The sequence below is a fragment of the Neophocaena asiaeorientalis genome, unplaced genomic scaffold (assembly GCF_003031525.2).
Source record: "Neophocaena asiaeorientalis asiaeorientalis breed wild unplaced genomic scaffold, Neophocaena_asiaeorientalis_V1.1 scaffold371, whole genome shotgun sequence".
Lineage (NCBI taxonomy): Eukaryota > Metazoa > Chordata > Mammalia > Artiodactyla > Phocoenidae > Neophocaena > Neophocaena asiaeorientalis.
In genome coordinates, this window is record NW_020172369.1 from 4,551,905 (window position 1) to 4,573,598 (window position 21,694).

Genomic DNA, 21,694 nt, shown 5'->3' on the forward strand with positions numbered 1-21,694 from the left:
CATAAGGGATGGGCAAAATAGAGGAAAGGAATTTTTTAAAATTACAGAAGAATGTACAGACAGGAGAAAGAAAGTCAGAAGAACCACAGACGAAAAAGAAGAGGTCAGATCTGGAGGGGTTCGGGTCAAGAAGCGATCACCAGCGCAGCTTGGGGCTGGGGGTGGGGCAGGGAGTTGGGGGTTGGAGGGCTGTGCTCCGTTGTGAGGCGGGGCCAGAAGAAGCCGAACTCCGTGGGCGGGGCTGCAGGGGTGGGACTTCCTGTCGGAGGCGTTACCAGCCTGACCCGCCTCTCTCTCCGGAAGAGGCCAGCGTTGGATGCGGCTGGTATCCTAGCGAGCCTCAAGCCCTTCACCCCGAGGTGAGACCTTCCTTCCTGCGATCCCGCACCAGCCCTTGGGCGGGGTCGTCGGGCGCTGCGGGCGCGGGAGGCTCTCCGGAGTGGTTTGGAGTGGGTGGGCTCGGTCAGCGGTGCGGGGTGGCGCCCAGCGACAGAGGCCGCAGTTGGGGCGCCTTCCCCCCTGCTGTTTTGTCTTGAGCCACGGCCGAGTGACACCAGGAACGGTCCCTGCGTGTGTAGCGGTTTCGCCCCGGGTATCTCGCTGAACCTTTGCGGCAGCTTGTGTAGAATAATACCTTCTTTTTCATTTTACCGATTCCAAACAAGATCAAAGAGACCTGGCATACGTCCAGGGGCGTGTAGTCCCGGTGTATGCCCCTGATCCCGTGCTGTCCGCAGTCCCGCTGCTGGGGACAGGTGGCAGGAAGGTGGCATGGCTCCCACCGCAGGGAAGGTGGTAACCAGGACAGAAAAAGTTGAAAATGTTTCATGTGTTTGTCTTTGAGAAAGTGAAGGTGAACAAAATGTGTTCCTTTTTGAGATATACTCAAAACTGGTTGGAAAGATAAGGCATGCATGCAAATGACCTAAATGTAAGGAAAACATTCCTGAGTGCCCTAAGAGTGATGTACAAAGTTTTATGGGGTCTTCCAGGCTTGGGTGTCCTCTGAGCTTCTCATGGCATGTTCCCTCCTAAGGAATGTCATTCAGACTCAGGACTCAGTTGTTGCCTACTCAGGTGACTTGCATATTTAAATCTGCAGGCCATACCTCTCCTCTGAGGTCAGGATGCATACAGTCAGCTGCCTAATTGACATTTCCTTTTGGTTTCACAAAGGTTCCTCATCCTCTACTCATTAAACTTTTGTTCTCCCGACCTCCTACCCAGATCCCAAATTTGACTCTTCTATTGCTCCGTGTTTCAGTAAATGTCACCATTATCCATTCAGTTGCCAAAGTGAGATATCTGGGCATCATTAAACTCTTCCTCTCCCTCATACTCCATATCCAATCTATTGCTAAGTGCCCTCAGCTTTACCTCCCAAAGCAAATATCCCCACTGTCTACTCTTCCCTCCCCCCTCTAATCCATTCTGTTCAGCAGCCACAATGTAGTGATTCCTCATGGCTCTCAAAATCTTACCTCTAAGGTCTCCCTGGGGATAAGCCCTACTATCCCCCGGCCTCACCCCTCCCCCATTTCTCTTGATCTCTGAGCTGTCACACTTAGGCCTTTCAGTTGCTCTTCACATACCAGGAGTCCTGCAGTTGAGTTAGTTAATACCTGTTCTCTTGTCCGTCAAAACTTGGTTGAACCATGTTCTTAGGGAAACCGTATCTGGTACCTAAGACCAGGTCAGAGTTCCCCTGTTACATGCTTCTCATTGCACTTCTGCGTAGCCTTTATTGCATTTGTGATGTTGCATGTGGTCTGTGATTTTTTTTTTGATTAATACCTGACTACCCACTAGAGAGTAAGTGTGAACTCTGCCTGTTTTCCCTCACTGTGATGCATTGCACAGCATATAATAGATATTCAGCACATAGCTCTTGAATGGTTAAACAGATTATGACTTCTGGGTGGAGAATCCCTAGAAGAAAGGGTAGCTTTTGAAGTGAGCCTGGAAAAATTGGTAGGAGATATCAGTGCTGTTAGTACAGGGAGATATGAATGGCTTAAGCAAAGTTTCTGGCTAGAAAGCAGATTCATAGAACATCTAGTTCTGTTTAAGCCTAGAAGAAAGAAATGGGAGTAAGTAAGAATGAAAAAAAAAAGGCTGGAAACAATTCTTGAAGTGCTCTAAGCAGTTACTCCTATAACTCAAAAAGTGGCTTCCTTTTAAAATTATTTAAGTGCTCATATCAAGAAGAAGAAGCAACTAGCAGAAACAGCTCGAAGTATCTGTCCTTTGTCCTCCCTTCCCTTCCCCTCCTTCTCTTCCCCTCCCCATTCCTATACTGTGAACACCAATGATTGGGATTTCTGACCAGTCTTCAAGGTGAAACTCTGTGTAAGTTATTCTCAAATATAAAGATGACAAAATTAGGGTTGTTTTATAAATGATCCACATTTTTATGAGTCTGGCAGCTTGAAAAGCTTCACTGTCCTGGGTACAGGTTTGAGAGTGTGGTCAAGCCAGTGGTGAGTTAGTTTAGTCTTCTCTTCAGAAGTCAGTGGGAAGCTGGACAGTTCAGAAGACAAAAATGTGTTGTTTTTTTTCCTCTCTGAAACTTGGGGAAATTCCTTTTTTACTTTATTGTTATTTTTTTAGTCCTGGAATTTTCTTTCCTCAGAATGTTATGATAGAAAGAGCAGTGGACTTTAAATTCAGAATTGAGTTCGAATTCTGACTGGGTCATCTGTTTAATAAAGCAAATTATTTATAATCACTGAGCTTTAAGTTCTTCATCTTTACAACCTCATTAAAAATAAATTCGCATGCATAAAGTACTGAACTACCTGACATTCAATTAGTACATGTGCCTTCTACCCCTTCCCTTCAAAGCTTCTTTAATTTCTATCCGTGGCTAGTGGAATGCACGGATGCCAAAACTGCAGATACTGAAAACTGTCTGTGTTCCCTGTGTTCTTTCTCTAATTTTCACTTTATTCTTAACCCAAACATGCACCTGTCTTTTAAGATATTTCTTGTGTCCTTTCTTCTCCATTCCCTAGACCAATGCTGTTTTTTAAAATGTCATATGGTATGGGCACTTTGGGAGACACTTTTATAGAATACTTTTTGTTATGAAAATGTTTCTACAGTAGAAGTGAAGTAATTTAGATATAAAGTGTTTCTTAATGGACCTGTGAGTGAATACTGAAAAAAACTGAACTCTAGAATCAGGTAGAGCGTAAATCCTGAATAAAAGTATTTTGCAAATTGAGGTGTTTTTGTGAACTAACTATTCTATGATTAAGATTTTTAGAGATTTGTAACTGCTGTGTCTTTGTACATGTTAAATCTGTTCAGAAGATGGCTGATCCTTGGCAGGAATGCATGGATTATGCAGTAACCCTAGCAAGACAAGCTGGAGAGGTATGAACTGAAATCTTTTCAGCCATGATGTGTTGGATGTGGACAGCGTGTGGTTGCCTTGTTAAACAAAACATATACTTTGATTAATCTGTATTTGTTTTCATTTTATTAAACTTTAGTGGAGTGATACTTTAATTTTATGTCATTAAACTTTTTGTGATGACAGTTGTGAATCTAAAATAGGATGTAAGATTCTATGATTTTATACCTAGAAGGTCATAACCCCTAAGGATTTATTTTATTTACACTGTGATAAGAAATATTTAAGAATATCATTTAAGACAGATTGAATGTTTCAAACCATTTCTGTATTTCATCTTTTAGTATGATTTAAAATGACTTATGCTTTTCCTATTTGCTTACCAAAAAATCTTTTTAGATGGCTCGTGAAGCCCTAAAAAATGAAATGAATATTATGATCAAAAGTTCTCCAGTTGATTTGGTAACTGCTACTGACCAAAAAGTTGAAAAAATGCTTATCTCTTCCATAAAGGAAAAGTATCCATCTCACAGGTATTTCTTATTTCAATTTCTTGTGATAAAAATGAAATCTAGATTGGAGTCAATAATACTAGACAGAAATTTTGATTTTAAGCTGAACGGGAATTTATTTGGAGGGTGTTGGGCAGCTTAGGAGCCCTGAGAGCAGGGCTCAGGTGGGAACCAGGGAGGAAGGCAGAGCTGGTTAGGACTGGGTTAGGGTTAGGGTTAGGGTTAGGGTTAGGGTTAGGAGCCATTGCTTCAGATGCTGCTGGTAGCCTCACTCCTGACCCTGCTCACTTTGGATATCTTTACCCCATTAGCTCAAGATTACAAATCCTGGGCAAGAACATCTGCTAGCTGAACTGAGATTGTTTGCCTAAGCTCACACTTCCAGGGAGCAGTGAACAGGGGCTATTTGGATTCCTTTATAGTAAGAGGAGTGTTTTACTGGGAAGTTGACGTGACAAGTGGCTGGCATAGACAAGATTTAAAAGTTCAGTTTTATTCTCTATATTGCAAACTTTTTTAGGTGCTAAAGTCATAGTAGCTTTAAGGAGTTTGAGAGAACATACTAAAATCAGGGCTTTCTTTATAGGCACAGAAATATAACCAAAATATTGTCATCATTTTAAGGGTTTAACATTGTCATTCTCTACTTCTTCGTGATCATGCCATTGGCCATTCCTGGTATTTTAGTCACTGAGGAGAAAAAAAATGTTTAAAGCTAAATATATGTCTTCTCAATGAAAAGGTTTATAGCCAAGAGAAAAAGAGATACAAGAAAATTATGATAATGATTATTAGGACTGTTCAGTATTGAATAAAGGACATAAATAAAAAAGAAAGTAGCAACGGAAAGAAGGAATCCAGTGAACTCAGACACCATTTACAGAATTCACCTGAGATTTACTGTGTAGCGTGTTTTAGGAAAGCATGTAGACACAGTAATTTTGGTGGGTGATTTGCTTTCTCATTGACTTATTTAATGTTCTGTATATTATCTATTGCTGTATAGCAAGTTACCCTAAAAACTTAGCAGCTCTAGACAGCAAACATTTATTATCTTAGAGTTTCCTAGGGTCAGGAATGTGGTAGTAGTTGGGCTGCGTTGTTCTTGCCAGGGTCGCGTAATGTTATAGTCAAACTAACTGTGGGTCACCTCAGGCTCAACTGGGGCTGAAGGGGCCATTCACTTACGTGATTGTTGGTGACTTCAGTTCCTCATGGGTTGTCTGCGGCAGCTCCGCTCAGTTCCTTACCATCTGGGCCTCTCCACAGAGCAGCTGATAACATGGTGGCCGGCTTCCCCCAGAGCAACAGAGGGAAGGGGAGGGAGGAAGAAATAGAGTGAATAAGATGGAAACCTCAGTGCCATTTTGTGAACGAGTCTTCCAAGTTGCACGTTGTCACTTCCACTTTGTTCTATTGGTTAGAAACGAGTCACTAAGTCCAAATTCACACTCAAGGCAAAGGGTGTTAGGCTCTACCTCTTGAAGAGAGGAGTATTAGAGAATCTGTGGACTTATTTTTAAAACCTCCACATTTCCTTAGTAAGTTCTCATCTGCAACAGATTCCCTTTTCAGCATGTGTGCCTTCACTTATCCTGGCATTACATTTGAGAATTTCAGATTCTGTTATTTTTCACATGACTTTGTTCTGGGGCAAGTAAAACTTTCTCACTTTCATCAGTCTGCAGGAAAAACAATAGAAAAGTGTAGTGTACGGACTTTTGTTATGTTTTATAGTAGACCCTGGGTAGCTTAAGGTTTGAAAATTGTTGAAAGCAATGTAAAGATTCAGAGTTTGTCATTTTTGTTTTTAGTTTCATTGGTGAGGAATCTGTGGCAGCTGGGGAAAAAAGTATTTTAACTGACAGCCCTACGTGGATCATTGACCCTATTGATGGAACAACTAACTTTGTACATGGGTATGTTTTAAAAATTTTAATATTGTAATTACTGTTACTGTATTAACTGAATGGACTGTTGGATATTTTGTTCACAAACATATATACTTTAGAGAATTGTGTAAATTGTAGAGTAGTTTGTAAGTGTATTATGCATAATTTTCATCAGCTATGGAAGAGGTGATGAAGTATTAATGTTGTGGACTTGTCTTGTGCAGGGAAGTGCCCTGTTCACCATTCTTTTTCTCACTGTTGAAACCACATAAAAATGTATGCAAGCAACATTGCTCCTTTGAGATCAATTAAGGAAATAACTAACTCAATACTGGAGTGTTGTCTATATAGAATGGGTACAATCCAGGAGAAAAAAACTGTAAAAAAGAGCATGGGTTTTAGGATGTGTGAATTGTGACCTTGAGCAAGTTGCTTAATCTTTCTAGGCTTCAGTTTTTGTTTTTTTTCATTCTATAAAATGGGCATATTAATGGTACCTGCCTCATAGAATTGCTTGTTGATGGGACTCAATGAGTTGTACATTTATATAAGAACTTACTCTAGTGCCTGGCACAAACTAAGTATATAGCTCAGGATATTTAGAAGAAAGCCTGATAGAATTGCCAGTGAGAGTTGAAATGAGTAGCCTAGTTTGGTGGGATGACACATAGTTGTTATATTTGAAGTTACCATGTAGCTAGCTGTATGTATCTCTACTAATAGAATTGTTAAAGCCATAAGGCTAAGATGTAGAATCGTTTTGTGATGGAATGTTAATGTGGAAAGATGCTCATAATATTATATAACATAGAGAAGATTATAATATATAGTATGATCCCATTTTTGTTAAAATTAAAACTATATTAATGGAATTCTACATTTAAATGGTATGAAATGGCATACAGTGCCAAGTGGCCTTCCCACTTCCGACCCCAGCTTCTCAGGACCCATCTCTGGAGGTGACCATTGTTATCAGCTTCTTGTGAATCCTTTCAGAGATGTGTCATGCCTGTAGAAGCATCCTGTATGTATGCATCTGTATATTCTACCCTCCCCATCCCCTACGATTTACACAAAGGGTTGCATACTGTACACACAGTTCTGGGGGAGGAGGGATAAGACTGTTCATATGAAAAAAATTGTAAGCAGTTTTATTATAAAAAGCATGTTTGTTGAAAATAAGTTCTATTTTGATAAATTTATGTGTGTGTTTTTTTTTAAAGATTTCCTTTTGTAGCTGTTTCAATTGGCTTTGTTGTTAATAAAAAGGTATGTTGTTTAAATTTATGGTTGGTAAAATGCCTTGCTCTCATTTTTTGAGAAAGAGTAAATGTGTCTCCATAATAAATTTAGGTTTGTCTCTATTCAATTTATGTAGCTGCATTATTTTGAAATAAACTCCAGAACTGTTAAACTTGTCATGATACTTTTTCCAGTGAAGAAAATGTAATGTTTTCTTAGAAGATTTTATAAGGAAAAAATACACACAAATAACTGAAATATGATTCAGTATTTAATCACCATTATATATATGATAGAGTCAGGTAAGATAGGCGTTGATGTAGGGTTAAAATGCTTAATGGAAGAGGTGTGCTTTGAGCTAGGAATGCTTTAGTGGGCATTGTGAAGGGAAACATCAGGAAGTGGAAGGGGCCAAGCATGGTTAGAAAATGCAGACTATGTTCAGGAACCTGAACACTTGCTGTATCTAAAGCCCAGTAGAGTACAATCTCTACCTGTTGCATTTCCGTGTTGTTTGGGTATTTGATTGATCAAAACACGAATGATGTTTACTAACATCTTACATAACTGTCTTCAAGGGGCTTGCGATATATTTGATCAGCATGTACACAAGAGAGTTAAGGAATCTCTGAAAATAAAAACACAGATTAGTGCAAATGAAATCTTAGGCACAGGATTGTGTTAATCACTGAGAACATTCAAAGGGAGATAGGTGAGCATTTCTCATTTAATCAGCCCTGGGCTGTTGAACTCCCAGTTCAGTGCAAAAGTTACATGTGTGAACAGATAAAGGTAATATGTGGTGGAACTGTGAAAAAAAAAAAATACTATGAGAACATGAAGAGGGTGTAACCAATTCTGTCAGGAGTTGTTTGGGGAAATCTTCATACTAAATGTAATGGGTCTTAGAATTTAGTCATGTGAGTTGGGTCATAGCAAATTAGGGGTTTGTCAGATAAAGAAGAAAAAGAAAGCATTTTAATCAGAAAGAACAGTTTGGAGAAGAGCATGATGTGTGTGGGGAACGGTGAGATGTTCATTGTGGGCAAACCTCTGGAAATGGCAGGAGCAGAACCAATGAGGTGAGTTAGTTGTGGTCTTGCCGTGAGGCACCGTGGCCTGTCCATGTCAGAACATTTAGATTTTGTTTTTAGGTGGTAGGAAACCAGTAGAGGTTTTTAAGTACAGAGTGACAGATAATTCCAGCAATGTAGAGGTCACACCAGAGGGGCAGGTGATTCTGAACTCAGATGGAGGTGGGGAGAATGGCTGAGGAAATGCCAAAAATCAGGAAGTGTTTTCAAGATAAAATTGGAAGGAAGTGACTAATGGGGAAGGAATGAGGCGTGAGTGATCAGGTAGTGAGTGAGTTTGACTTCCTCAATTGAGGTTTCTGCAAGCCTAGGTTCTGAAGCACAGCTACTGACCTGTTAAGATGGGGTTGGTGGGAGCCACAGTTAGAGAGGTAGTTGAATTTGTGGACTGGAAAGAACAAACCTGTAAGAATCGAGAGAGCTAAAAGGGAAATGGAAGAAGAGGAAGAATGAAAAACTCTGGGGAACACAACTTTTAGGGGTTAGGCAGAGAAGAAGGTCATAAGAAACTGTGACACCAAGACAGATCAGTGAGTGTAGTAGGAGGTCTAGGAGAATACTGCCAGGAACACGGAGTATGGGATTAACTGGTGATGGTCAGCAGTCTCCAAATTTTCAGAAGACGCATTTGGTCAGCAAGAGTGCATTGATGATCTCTTTGCAAGGAGTTTCAGGAGATGTGTGATCAGGGAAGAAGCCAAATTGTAGTGTAGTAAGAGAATGGGAGATGCAAAGTCTAGACCACTCTTTGGCAGTGAAGAGAAAAGGAGAAGGTAATGTTTTGAAGGTTTTGTGAGGGAGGAAGAAATTTGGCGAGAAGTCCCAGAATGAAAGTCCAAGAGAGGAGGAATCTGTTGATGGAGCAGTTTTTCAGAGAAGTTTAACAGGAAGAAGGATTCACCCTAGAAAACAGGAGCAACCTGTCTTCATCTGAGGCAGGAAGGAGAGAGGTCAAGGTGGGTGCCCTTAAATTCAGAAATGGATGAGACAGGAGTCAAGTGTTTAGGTCTGATGACTTCTTTCCTCTGACTAAGCTGGGAATTAGCATTTTAAATATCCCATGGTTTAGCCATTTGAAAACATTATTAGTATACCAGATTTTCTTGTTAGTTTCTTAGAAAAAGTATGGATGACATGAGAAAGAATACTCAGGTTTGGTAAGGGAAACTTGATTTCTTTCTGCAGATGGAATTTGGAATTGTATACAGTTGCATGGAGGATAAGATGTATACTGCCCGGAAAGGAAAAGGTGCCTTTTGTAATGGTCAAAAACTACAGGTTTCACGCCAAGAAGGTTGGTTTATCCTCTAATTTTTGGTGTGATTGATATTATGTATTCGTATGCTACTGTTTTTGAATGTTAACCTGTAGAGCTCTCCAAGTGTTAACTGATTCATAAATTGTGTCTGTTTTCTCTGTACTTTTTAATTGTGACCACAATTTTGGATGTAGTAGTGGAAGCAGGGGAAGCAAGTGCAATGGAGCAGAAGACACTTGAGGCTTGTGTTTTGTCAGGGGCTGGGGAGGAAGATGAGTAAGAATGACTCTCTGCCCTCATGGCCTTCATGTTTTATTGCTTCAGCCACTGCATCTCAAATTCTTTGTAGAATTCCTTTGTTCTGATGCCATTGGGCCCAGTTATTAGTAAATTGAGGGGGAAAAGGCACTTCAAGTTGGGAATCATTAAAAATGAGGCATAAAACTATTATATATAGGATGCATAAACAACAAAGTTCTACTGTATAGCACAGGGAACTATATTCAATATCTTGTGATAAGCCATAATGGAAAAGAATATGAAAAAGAATACATATATATGTATAACTGAATCACTTTGCTGTATAGCAGAAACTAACCCAACATTCAGTTATACATATATATTCTTTTTCATATTCTTTTCCATTATGCTTTATCACAAGATATTGAATATAGTTCCCTGTGCTATACAGTAGAACTTTGTTGTTTATGCATTCTGTATATAATAGTTTGCATCTGCTAGTCCCAAACTCCCAATCCTTCCATCCCTTGGCAACCACAAGTCTGTTCTCTATATCTGAGTCTGTTTCTGTTTTGTAGATATGTTCATTTGCGTGATATTTTAGATTCCACATATAAGTGATATTATGTGGTATCTTTCTCTTTCTGATTTACTTCGTTTAGTATCATAATCTCTAGGTCCATCCATGTAGCTGCAAATGGCATTATTTCATTCTTTTTTATGGCTGAGTAATATTCCATTGTATGTATATACCACATCTTCTTTATCCATTAATCTGTTGATGGACATTTAGGTTGTTTCTGCATCTTGGCTATTGTAAATAGTGCTGCCATGAACATAGGGATGCATGTATCTTTTCAAATTATAGTTTTATCTGGATATATGCCCAGGAGTGGGATTGCTGGATCATACAGCAACTCCATTTTTAGTTTTTTGAGGAACCTCCATACTGTTTTCCATAATGGCTGCACCACTTTACATTCCTGCCAACAGTGCTACCATTTAATTTTAATTTTTGTCTTTTTCAAATCTATATATAAATTATTTAATTTCTAGATTCCACTTTTTTTTTTTTTTTTTTTCGGTACATCAACCACTGCACCACCAGGGAAACCCCCTAGATTCCACTTTAAAAAAAAATATGTAAGACGTTTGCTCGTTTCCCACTAAATGTGTCATGCATGCAGGCAGATTGGTTATATTCTGTACTTTTGGGGGGGTGGTGTAAGGAGCTAGACTCTTTTTGATGATTATAAAAATGATGATAAAATAACTAAAAGAGATAATAAATTGATAAGTATTTTAATATTTAAAGCCTTAGAAAGAAACAAATATGATACAACTAGGAAGAGGAATAAAAATGTCCAATTTGTTCTGAGTTACAAGTGTCAAATTTTTTATCAGAATTCTTATTAATAAACTCTAATGATTATTTAAAACATTTTCTTTTAGATGTTACCAAATCACTCTTGGTGACAGAGTTGGGCTCTTCCAGAACACCAGAGACTATGAGAATTATTCTTTCTAATATGGAAAGGCTTCTTTGCCTTCCCATCCATGGGTAAGCTCTTTTCACTTTTTCCCAAAAGTTGAACATTCTATGTTAACATTATAGATAATTTGACATTCTAAGGAATGAATTTTTCTTTAGAAATGAAAATTTTAATTAATAGACATGGGATCAGTACCATAATTGTAATTTTATAATGTAATTTTTAAAACTTTTATTTGAAAATAATTTCAAATTTAACAAAATTTTTGGAAATAAAAAGCTACAAGAAACAGGAGTATACACTTTATCCAGATTCACCTATTGTTAACATTGTACCCCGTTTCCTTTTCATTTTATCATTCCTTCTTTTCTCTGTGTCTGTCTCTCTCTCCCTCTCTCTGTGTATGTGTGTGTGTGTGTTTGTGTAAATATACTCCTTTTTTCCCCTGAACTATTTCATGGTAAATTATTTAGATCATGGCTCTTTACCCCTAAATACTTCAGTTTGTTATTTCCTAAGAATAAGGATACTCTCTTCCATAACCACAGTACAATTATTGACTTCATGAATTTGCTCTTTATCTAGTCTACCATCCATCCATATATAGCTTTGTCAGTTGATCTAATAATGTCTTTTATAGCATTTTTCTTCCTTCAGTGCAAGATTCAGTCTAGTGTCAGTATTATGTTTAGTTGCCATGTCTCTTTGGCCACCTTTAATCCAGAACATTTCCACAGCCTAAGTAATTACCCACTTCCTCTAAGTTTTCAAGTTATTTGCATAGAGGTATACAAGGTAGAATCTTATAGTTTATTTCTGGCCTCTCTGTATCAGTAGTTATTTCCCCCTTATCATTTCTTATTTTGTATATTTGTGCTTTCTTCTTTTTAAAAAGTCTTGATTAAGTTACTTGGTGGTTTGTCTGGATTTTGCTTGTTAATCTGGTCTACTGTTTTTCTCCTCTGCTTTATTATTTTCATCATTGTGCTTTCTTTTTGTTCATTTTGTTGTTTCCTTTTTTTTTCCTTTTTAAGTAGAGAATTTATTTTTATGATTTGATTTTTATTGATGTAAGTATTTAGGCTATGAATTTTTATCTGATTACTGCTTTAAATGTATCCCATAGATTCTGATGTGTTTTCATTTCAATTATTTTTCACAAAATTTGTTATTTCTGTTTGTATTTCCCTTTTCACCCAAGAGTTGTGTTCTTAAATTTCTATGAGGAAATGACTTTTTTTGCTTTTTTAAATTTCATTTTTAATTTGTAGTTTTATTACATTGTAATAAATATATATTATGGAACTTTATGTTTTCTTTGTGCCCAGTATATGATCAGTTTTTGTGGAACTTCCATATGCACTGAAACAAAAGTACATTCTGTATTGTACTTTGATGTTTGAACTTGAAATCTGCTTTGACATCAGAATTGTGCCTGGTAAATCTTTGTCCACTCTTATTTTAAGTCCTTTTGAATCACTGAGTTTTAAGTGCATCTCTTGAATACAGCATAGAGTGGAGTTTTGCTTTATAATCAATTTGAAAATCTTTTTTTTTTCATAAAAATGTTAGGCTTACTCATTTATTGATATTGACCATTTTGTTTGGTCTCTTTGTTGTATTATCTTACATCGTAATTACTTTGTATATTATGTTATAGTTACTGTATTTATTTGGTGTATCCTCTCTGCTTTTTTTCTTTTTAGAAATAGAAATTTATGAAAGGTTCAATTTTATTCTAGTGGGTTTCTTTTATATTAAAACTCTTTATAATGCTCTTAATATTCTCTTTTCTTACTTGACCATTTACTCTCTGTAAAGGCTCCAGAACGTTTTGGCTTCCGCCTGTTACCTATATGACATTCAGTGATTTTACACTGCTTTCCCCTTTTTCTCTCCCTTTTCATCCAGTTTTTTAAGTTGCATTCTTTCTACTTTGTCAGACGTATTATTATTACGTATTCTTTCACCCACGGTCCCATCCTGTGGTCTTAGTTTTTCCATGAAGTTCCACAGTCCTTCCATGAAGTTTTCCTGGTGTCAAAAGTTCATAAATAACAGAATTAAAACCAGCGAATCACTGAAGTATAATTAGTAAAAGTTTATTGTGCACACACCAAAAAGACAGTTTGCAAACCAGGAACACCCTGACCGAAACATGAAATGAGGCTCAGGCATATATTGTTATAAAGCAGCTTATAAAGTGAGAAAGCAGTGACTATTTATTCTTCACAGTGATTGGCTATAATAGAATTTTTTTAAATGACAGGGAATTGATTAGTGGTTACCTCATATCAAACTTGAGAAACAACTTAAGTTTTGCTTGTCATTTCCAGAAGCATAAGCAAGAAATGACCCAGGTTGAGTTAGTTTTGCAAGGTATGCTAAATTAAGCTTTGTTTGCATGACTAAACTGGTTTTGTCTGCTCAGGGAATTTTCAAGGCTGGTCTCTGTTTGTTTTTAATTTAACACCAATCACCTTTAGATTAGATGAAGCTCATCTCTTAGTAGATTCCTTGAGAAGGGCACATGTACACAGTATTCCATGAGATCTGGCACATTCCAAACTGTTTTTCTATGGTCTTGAAACGTGAAGGACAGCTTGGCTGGATAGAACATCTTTAGTGAAAGAAAGTATAAAGTACATTTCTTTTTTTTCTTATTTTTTTTAGAAATTTATTATTTTTTTATTTACTTACATTTTGCTTCGTGGGTTTTCTCTAGTTGCGGTGAGTGGGGGCTACTCTTCATTGCGGTATGTGAGCTTCTCACTGCGGTGGCTTCTCTTGTTGCAGAGCACGGGCTCTAGGTGCACAGGCTTCAGTAGTTGTGGCACGTGAGCTCTAGAGCGCAGGCTCAGTAGTTGTGGTGCACGGACTTAGTTGCTCCAAGGCATGTGGATCTTCCCGGACCACAGATCGAACCCATGTTCCCTGCGTTGGCAGACGGATGCTTAACCACTGCGCCACCAGGGAAGTCCTGAAGTACATTTCTTAAAAATGCTATTACAGGGCTTCCCTGGTGGCGCAGTGGTTAAGAATCTGCCTGCCAATGCAGGGGACACGGGTTTGAGCCCTGATCCAGGAAGATCCCACATGCCGTGGAGCAACTAAGCCCGTGTGCCACAACTACTGAAGCCCGCGTGCCTGGAGCCCCTGCTCCGCAACAAGAGAAGCCACCGCAATGAGAAGCCTGCACACCGCAGTGAAGAGTAGCCCCCGCTCGCTGCAACTAGAGAAAGCCCATGCGCGGCAATGAAGACCCAACACAGCCAAAACTAAAATAAGTAAATAAATTAAAAAACCCAAATTAAAAAAAAAAAGCTATTATACTGTTGCCTTGCTTTGTATGTTATGAGAAATCTGATGCCAATTTAATCTTCTTGGCTTTTAAATTATTTCATTTTTTACTTGGAGGCTCTGAGAAAAATTTTTTTCTTTTAATCTTCCATGGCTGACACTTTTATAACGGTATATCTTGGAATTGCTCATTCTGCGATGTTTTCTCCCTATAACAGGTAGATTCATATCTTTTTTTTTTTTTTCTGGAAAGTTTTCTTGAGTTTTAGTTTTAAGTATTAGTTCACTTCTGCTGTTTTCATTTTCTTCTTCAGAGACACCGGCAGGAACATTAAATCTTCTTTGTTTCTTCCCTTGCAGCCACTTTCTCTCCGACCCATTTTACTTCTTTCTTTTATCGCTTTTCCTCACTGCCCTTTATTAAGTTTTCATTTGCATCTGTTCTCTTTAGGGGACCTTGCGATTTAGTCTTCTTTTCTGATAGAATTTTGTCTTTTTTGTCCCACTTCTTTTCTGAGTTCAGTCATCTCTTGTTTTATTTTTTCCTTGTTTTATTCATTTCTGTGCTTAATTTTTTGCAGAGACACTTTATGAGTCAAAAAAACCCCAAACACTTTTATTAGCAATGTCTGATGTTTCACAGTAGATTTGTGTGGATGTGTCTACTTTTTCTATTTCTGTTCACTTTGCGATCTGGGTTCCTGGTTTCAGAGCTCCTTATCCTGTCAGTTCTACCCTTCTGTATAGGTTCTGTTATGAATTTCTGCTAAGTGGTGGTGGGAGGTGAGGATTGGCATGTCTTGTTTCTCTTTCATTTCTCAGGATCTTTAATTTTTTCACTCTTAGCTCCTGCTTTTCCTTCACTTTGTCCCAAGAGATACCACCTCCTTTTATTTTAAATTGAAGTATAATTATATATTAATTATAAATGACATTTATGAGGCAAAGTAAATCATTATGGGTCAATTTCCTTTGTGTAATTTTTTAGGATTTGTTTAATGAAGTGCACTGTATTTGTTTACTTTAATGATGTTTTCTGGTATCATGCTTTAGGGAATAATTTCTTCATAAATATAGCTACTATTTTTTGAGGCTCTTTTATGTGCTAGGTCCCCTGCTAGGTGCTTTACATCTGTTGTTTCTAATCATTGCAGCCATAGCCAAGGTAAGTTGGTATCTCCATTTTGATGACAAGAAAGCTAAAATTTGAAGAAGAAACTTTTTCAAAATTATAGTTTTTAAGCAGCTAAGTAGGGGAGCAAACTCAAATCTTTGTGATTCTGAAGATAGTCTTTTTTACTCTGTACCATCCTAGCTGTATAGGAGGATCAGACAAACATAGAATTCAGGACACATATGCAAAATCTAGACCACAGCCTCAATTATTTGGTAATTAATAATATTTAGTATTATTTGTCCATAAAAGAATATGCTTTCTGATCAAAAGACCTCTTGACTGAGAACCATTGATACACATCAAAAGTAGACAGAAGCATAGCCTATATGCTGTGCTGGAAGAACTGCCTATAGCATTGTTCTTCCAGCCTAGGGTTCTATGTTTGAATAGAATACCAAGAAATAATTTGTGAGCGATCTTGGTATTTTCTTTCTATGACATGAGATGTGAACTATCACATACCCTTGAGAAGAGGAGGAAAATACACCATTATTTATAAACTAAAAAAAGCCACTAAAGTTAATTTGGGTTTATATATTTGGAAAGCAGTCAAACACCTATGGAAGTTTATTGAGGTTGCTAGTTCTTTCTTAAATTTGATATATAGTAAGAATATAGGCAGTAAAATGTATTTGAAATCAAGAGCATCATGTAATTCTGATCTTTTTAAAAAAAATGCTTTGGCATGAAGGATGTACTCAGGTGCAGTACTTTTTTTAATTTTAAGAAACAAAACAAATACCACATTAGTCATCAATTTCCCATTATTTCTTTTTTTTATTTTAATTTTATTGGGGTATAGTTAATTTACAGTGTTTTGTTAGTTCAGGTGTACAGCAAAGTGATTCAGTTAATACATATACATATATTCATCCTCTTTTAGATTCTTTTTTCATATAGGTTATCCCAGAATATTGAGTAGAGTTTCCTGTGCTGTACAGTAGGTCCTTGTTGGTTATCTGTCTTACATATAGTAGTGTGTGTATGTTCATCCCAGTGTGTGTATGTTCATCCCAAGCTCCTGATTTATCCCTCCCCACTGTGTCTCCCCTTTGGTAACCATGGCTTGTTTTCTATATCTTTAAGTCTGTTTCTGTTTTGTAAGTAAGTTCATTTGTTTCGTTTTTAAAAATTAGATTCCACATATCATATGATACCACTCATATGTGGAATCCCCTTATTTCTTTAAAAATAAATAGTGAAGGAACTCACTGAACAAACCTAACTGCTTTATTTTCAGAGGTTTAAACAACTAAAAAAGAAGCTTGAGTAAAACCCATTTGAAAGTAGTAACTTACAGACATGATGACCTCTTTTTCTTAAACATTTCAATGTGTATATATTTTTTTTTTTCAATGTGTATATTTTTGATAAAAGGGACATTCTTTAACATAACCACAATTACTAAAATCAGGAAATTAAGTTTGATACATTATCTAATACAGTGACTTAATTCGTATTTTGAAAGAATTCTAATCCAAGATCCAATCCAGGATCATACACTGCATTTAGGTGCCATTTCTCATCAATTTCTTTTAACCTGGAGCAGTTGCTTAGTCTATCTTTTATGACCTTGACATTTTTGAAAAACAGGGTAATTATTTTATAGTATACCTTTTGATTTGAATTTGTTGGGTTTCCTCATGATTAGATTTGGGTTATGCATTTGGGGCAGAAATGCTACAGAAGTACTGTTATTTCCTTCTCAGTACATTATATCAGGAGGCACATGGTACCTTTTTGTCCCATTATTGAATATTAACTTTGATCACTTGGTAATGATCTTGCTATCTTTCCCATTGTAATTATTGTGTATCTTATAGGGAGATACTTTGATATGTAAATATCATTCATCCACTCATTTTAGCGTTTATTTTTTATTTTTATTTTTATTTTATTTATTTATTTTTTTTGCGGTACGCAGGCCTCACACTGCTGTGGCCTCTGCCGTTGCGGAGCACAGGCTCCTGACGCACAGGCTCAGCGGCCACGGCTCACGGGCCCAGCCGCTCCGCGGTATGTGGGATCTTCCCGGACCGGGGCACGAACCCTCGTCCCCAGCATCGGCAGGCAGACTCCCAACCACTGCGCCACCAGGGAAGCCCTAGCGTTTATTGATGATTCTTTCCTGAATCAGTTATTATTATAACGGCTAATAAAGTAATGTCTGTACTTACCTTAACTTGATATATTTCCAAGGAAAAGCTACTGTGAGAAGGCAAACCTGAAATAATCTTCCCAGGCAGGCCTAGATCTAAGCAGAGCCCACCAGTGCTGTTATCTCTTTGGTCACGTATACTGATGCCCATGCAGTCGGGGATGACCAGGAGTACATTTTCACCCTTCTATAAACTACTTGTATTGTGGGGCTATTGTCCCTGGGTTTAGACCACAATGAATATACATGCATGCCATGATAGTAGAATTATAGCATTTTCTTCCGTTTTTTTTTCTTTTTTTTTATTAATTAATTTATTTTTGCTTTGTTGGGTCTTCATTTCTGTGCGAGGGCTTTCTCTAGTTGCGGCGAGCGGGGGCCACTCTTCATCGCGGTGCACAAGCCTCTCACTATCGCGGCCTCTCCTGTTGCGGAGCACAAGCTCCAGACGTGCAGGCTCAGTAGTTGTGGCTCATGGACCTAGTTGCTCCGCGGCATGTGGGATCCTCCCAGACCAGGGCTCGAACCCGTGTCCCCTGCATTAGCAGGTAGACTCTCAACCACTGCACCACCAGGGAAGCCCCAGCATTTTCTTCAGTTTTTTTCCCCAAAATATCCTTGTTTTAAAGTTTATATTATAAATGATTGGCTTCATAAGGATTAGTTTTGTCATTTATATAGTGCATCATGACTGTTGCATCAGTCAACACTTAAAAGAAACTGAAGTTAAGGAGGAAAGCCTTATTTGAAATAATTTCTTTTTCTATCTTATTTTTAAAATGTTGTTTGTTAGGATCCGAGGTGTTGGAACAGCAGCTCTTAATATGTGCCTTGTGGCAGCTGGAGTTGCAGATGCATATTATGAAATGGGAATTCACTGCTGGGATGTAGCAGGTGCTGGTGTTATTGTGACTGAAGCTGGTGGAGTACTCTTGGATGTAACAGGTAAAATTATGGGACGGTAAAGCATTTTTCTTTCCATATCTGTTGGACCTTCCTCTATATATGGCTTTTTTCCTTTAATGTTTGTTACATGTTATACCTAAGCTCTTAAGGCAAAAAAAGCCATGTAATTTTCTACACAATCAAAATAACAAACATTGGGAGACAGAGGCAAGGATAAGAAGCTAATGGTAGCATGGGATTAATAATCATAAATGGCTTAGCCTTTTCAAATATGAGTATCAGGAACTCTTGAGAGGCTATAGAAAAAGTCTAGAAGGTCACTGAATCTGAGAATTGTACCAAGAGTTCTCTGAATGGTGACCATGGTGGTGGTTGAACATGGACTTCCTCCACCATCACTTTCTGCCTTGAGCCTAGAGGGGCTACGTATTTCCTCTGCACTGGTGGTGAGATTTTTAAAAGTAAGAGTGAACCTGGGTTAAAATAATTCATCAGTGGCCTGGGAGAAAGGCAGCAAAGTATTAAGGAAATGGGAAGGAGAGTGGTGTGAAAATGCACTGGAGTCAGATTTTCTGTCCATAGATTCCCAAACATTAAAGAGGTAATAAGAGTAATAAAAAGAAGAAATAGAACACACAAATGGTGAAATAGAGAAAAGATGACATTTTCCAGACTAGTGTGATTGAGATACCAGTTCCCTCCACAACTGGTATTTACTAAAAGAAGGTGCTTAGAAACTCATTTATGTATTATCAGAGCTTTAAACATTATGATTATATGACAGCATAGATCTTTTTAAAGATAGTCAAAAGTATTAAAATGTTATGATTGACCATAGTACATATTGCTATGCAAGTTTTATAGGAATTACTTTTGTACAAGATATAATCAGGTTCCATATTTGATTTTAGGTGGACCATTTGATTTGATGTCACGAAGAATAATTGCTTCAAACAATAAGACATTAGGAGAAAGGATAGCCAAAGAAATTCAGATAATACCTCTTCAAAGAGATGATGAAGATTAATTCTAACAGCTTCACACATTCAATCACAGTTGCATCTTTCCAGGTTTGCTGATGGTGTTACAAAATTCAGGACATCTGTTTCACTTGAATAATATGATTGGTTTAAATTGTCTTTGATGTCCCGATTAAAAATTGCAACTTGTTCTGTATTTTACTAAGAGTAAGTATGCAAGAATGGCTGAAATGTTTGTTTCATTGTTTTAAAAATTTTTGCGTGTTAAGAATGTACTTTGGGAAAAATATGCAGGCAGTTGATGAGAAAGGTATCATATCAACTGAAATGTGTCAATTAGCAATTTAGAGTTTCTAAGTATTTATGAGCCTCTGAAATCTTGACTTAACTATTTATGTGCGTATGCATTCTTAATTAGAAAGTTAACTTTTTGGAAAATTTTTTTTCTTTAGTTCCAAAAGCCATACTTAACTAAATTTGTAAGAAGTATATAATGAGTACTTCCTAGACCAAGGTTTCTTTCTTTGCAGAGAACCTTGTTTTATTAATCAGTGTAGCACCAAACATGGTACCTGTTAAATAGTAGGCAATCCAAAAATAAGCATTGAAAGAATTAATATTTTAAAGGTAGCAATTCCTAGTTGCTACATAAAGTAATGAGCTCATCATTCTGTAATTTTACTTCAGGTTTGGAAGTAGAAATTATCTAGTCATCCTTTTTATATTTCACATTACCATTCCTTTTAACATTTCACATTACCATGCCATTTCAATTAACTGTACCTATACGTCCTGATACATTTCAATTACTGTACTTCCTGATATCATTTGTTATTGTGGGCATTTCTGCAGTTTATGTGTTTTTCAAAACACTGCATTGCAGTATTTGTTTGGATTTCTTTAAAGTCCATATATAAAAGAGAAGAAACAGTTTCAGAAAAGCACTTTCATCAGGTATCTGATGTAACTACATACTGTATGACACTTTACTAAACTCAGAATTCATGTTTTCAAGATGATCTGGCTGAGCACAGGAACCTGGCAGATATACTGCATTGTTAATATTGAACTATTTCTTTCTTCCCAATCTCTTTATTTACCTTAGTTGATTCTCTTCAGCCTTAAAATATTCCTTAATAGTCTTTGGCTTCTCAAACTCAAACAGAAAATTGTTCTGGTTCATAGATATTTTTAAAAGAATAACTTATTGCTTAGCCTTGTCCTTTGACACATGAACGGTATTAAGTTTTGTTATAGGCTCACGTGAGCCTTATATTTGATGAAAGGAGAAGTGCTTCTGTAAAGTTTTCAAGACAGGATTTGTTTTTAATTGTCATGCACATGTAATACATTAAATATCTATGAACCTAAGATCTGAGTATTATAATTACTGTATTTGTACCATTGGTCAAATGCATCTCATACTGTATTATTCTAAGACAGGTTGTTTTGCAATTAAATATATTGTGATTAAGAATATGATCACGAATAAAATTTTAACTAAAAAGTATATATATGTTATAGTCAGGGTTTATAGTCTTCCCAAATGTACACACACACACACACACACACACACACACACACACACACATAAAATATACACACTTGAACACCCCTCTTTTTTAAATAAAAAATGAGCTCATTCTATCATGTACTTATGTGTGAAGTGTTCTTTGGATTCAATATGAATTACTAGCTATTCCTAGAAATGATTTACAATGTCTGGGTCAGTAGTTTGCCTGTGATATATATCATTTTGACTCAGTTGTCCTTCATTTCAAGATCTAATCTAGAGCCTAAGATACAATGTTTAAAGAAAGAAAAAATAATCATTTCAAATTGTTTCTATTTGCTTCAAGTTCATAACCCCCTATCTTTACCCTGCCTCATTTGGAAAAATTAATTCTTTTGTTATCCAATTAATACATAGTTCAAAATTTCAAATAATATACAGAGCTCAGAAGGAAAAGCAACATTTTCCTATCCCATTCCACCTCACCCCAAGTTGATCTCCCCAAACTCTTTAAGTAGTTTCTTTTGGTATTTACCTCCATCTTAAAAAAAAAAAAAAAAAAAAAAAAACA

At 37.0% G+C, this 21,694-nt stretch overlaps 1 protein-coding gene across 2 annotated transcripts; it reads left to right on the plus strand.

Moving 5' to 3' along the window:
• Positions 1-291: 291 nt before the first annotated feature.
• On the plus strand, positions 292-21,216 carry IMPA1 (inositol monophosphatase 1). Of its 2 annotated transcripts, none has more exons than XM_024731599.1 (9): positions 292-359; positions 3,313-3,378; positions 3,758-3,891; positions 5,685-5,789; positions 6,986-7,031; positions 9,284-9,392; positions 11,049-11,157; positions 18,518-18,669; positions 19,542-21,216. In XM_024731599.1, exons 2-9 carry the CDS (start codon positions 3,316-3,318, stop codon positions 19,655-19,657), a joined length of 834 nt encoding a protein of 277 aa, XP_024587367.1. In that variant the 5' UTR covers positions 292-359; positions 3,313-3,315; the 3' UTR covers positions 19,658-21,216. The 2 variants fall into 2 exon arrangements, with proteins under 2 accessions (XP_024587367.1, XP_024587374.1); XM_024731606.1 differs by having other exon boundaries at positions 293-359; positions 3,316-3,378.
• Positions 21,217-21,694: the final 478 nt, after the last annotated feature.

What these genes read in the sequence shown, in the direction of transcription:
- IMPA1 (XM_024731599.1), top strand. Translation starts at nt 3,316, where the DNA reads ATGGCTGATCCTTGGCAGGAATGCATGGATTATGCAGTAACCCTAGCA. An exon ending in ACAACTAACTTTGTACATGG is followed by an intron (nt 5,790 to 6,985) that starts GTATGTTTTAAA and finishes TTTTTTTTAAAG; the next exon opens with ATTTCCTTTTGTAGCTGTTT. An exon ending in AGTACTCTTGGATGTAACAG is followed by an intron (nt 18,670 to 19,541) that starts GTAAAATTATGG and finishes ATTTGATTTTAG; the next exon opens with GTGGACCATTTGATTTGATG.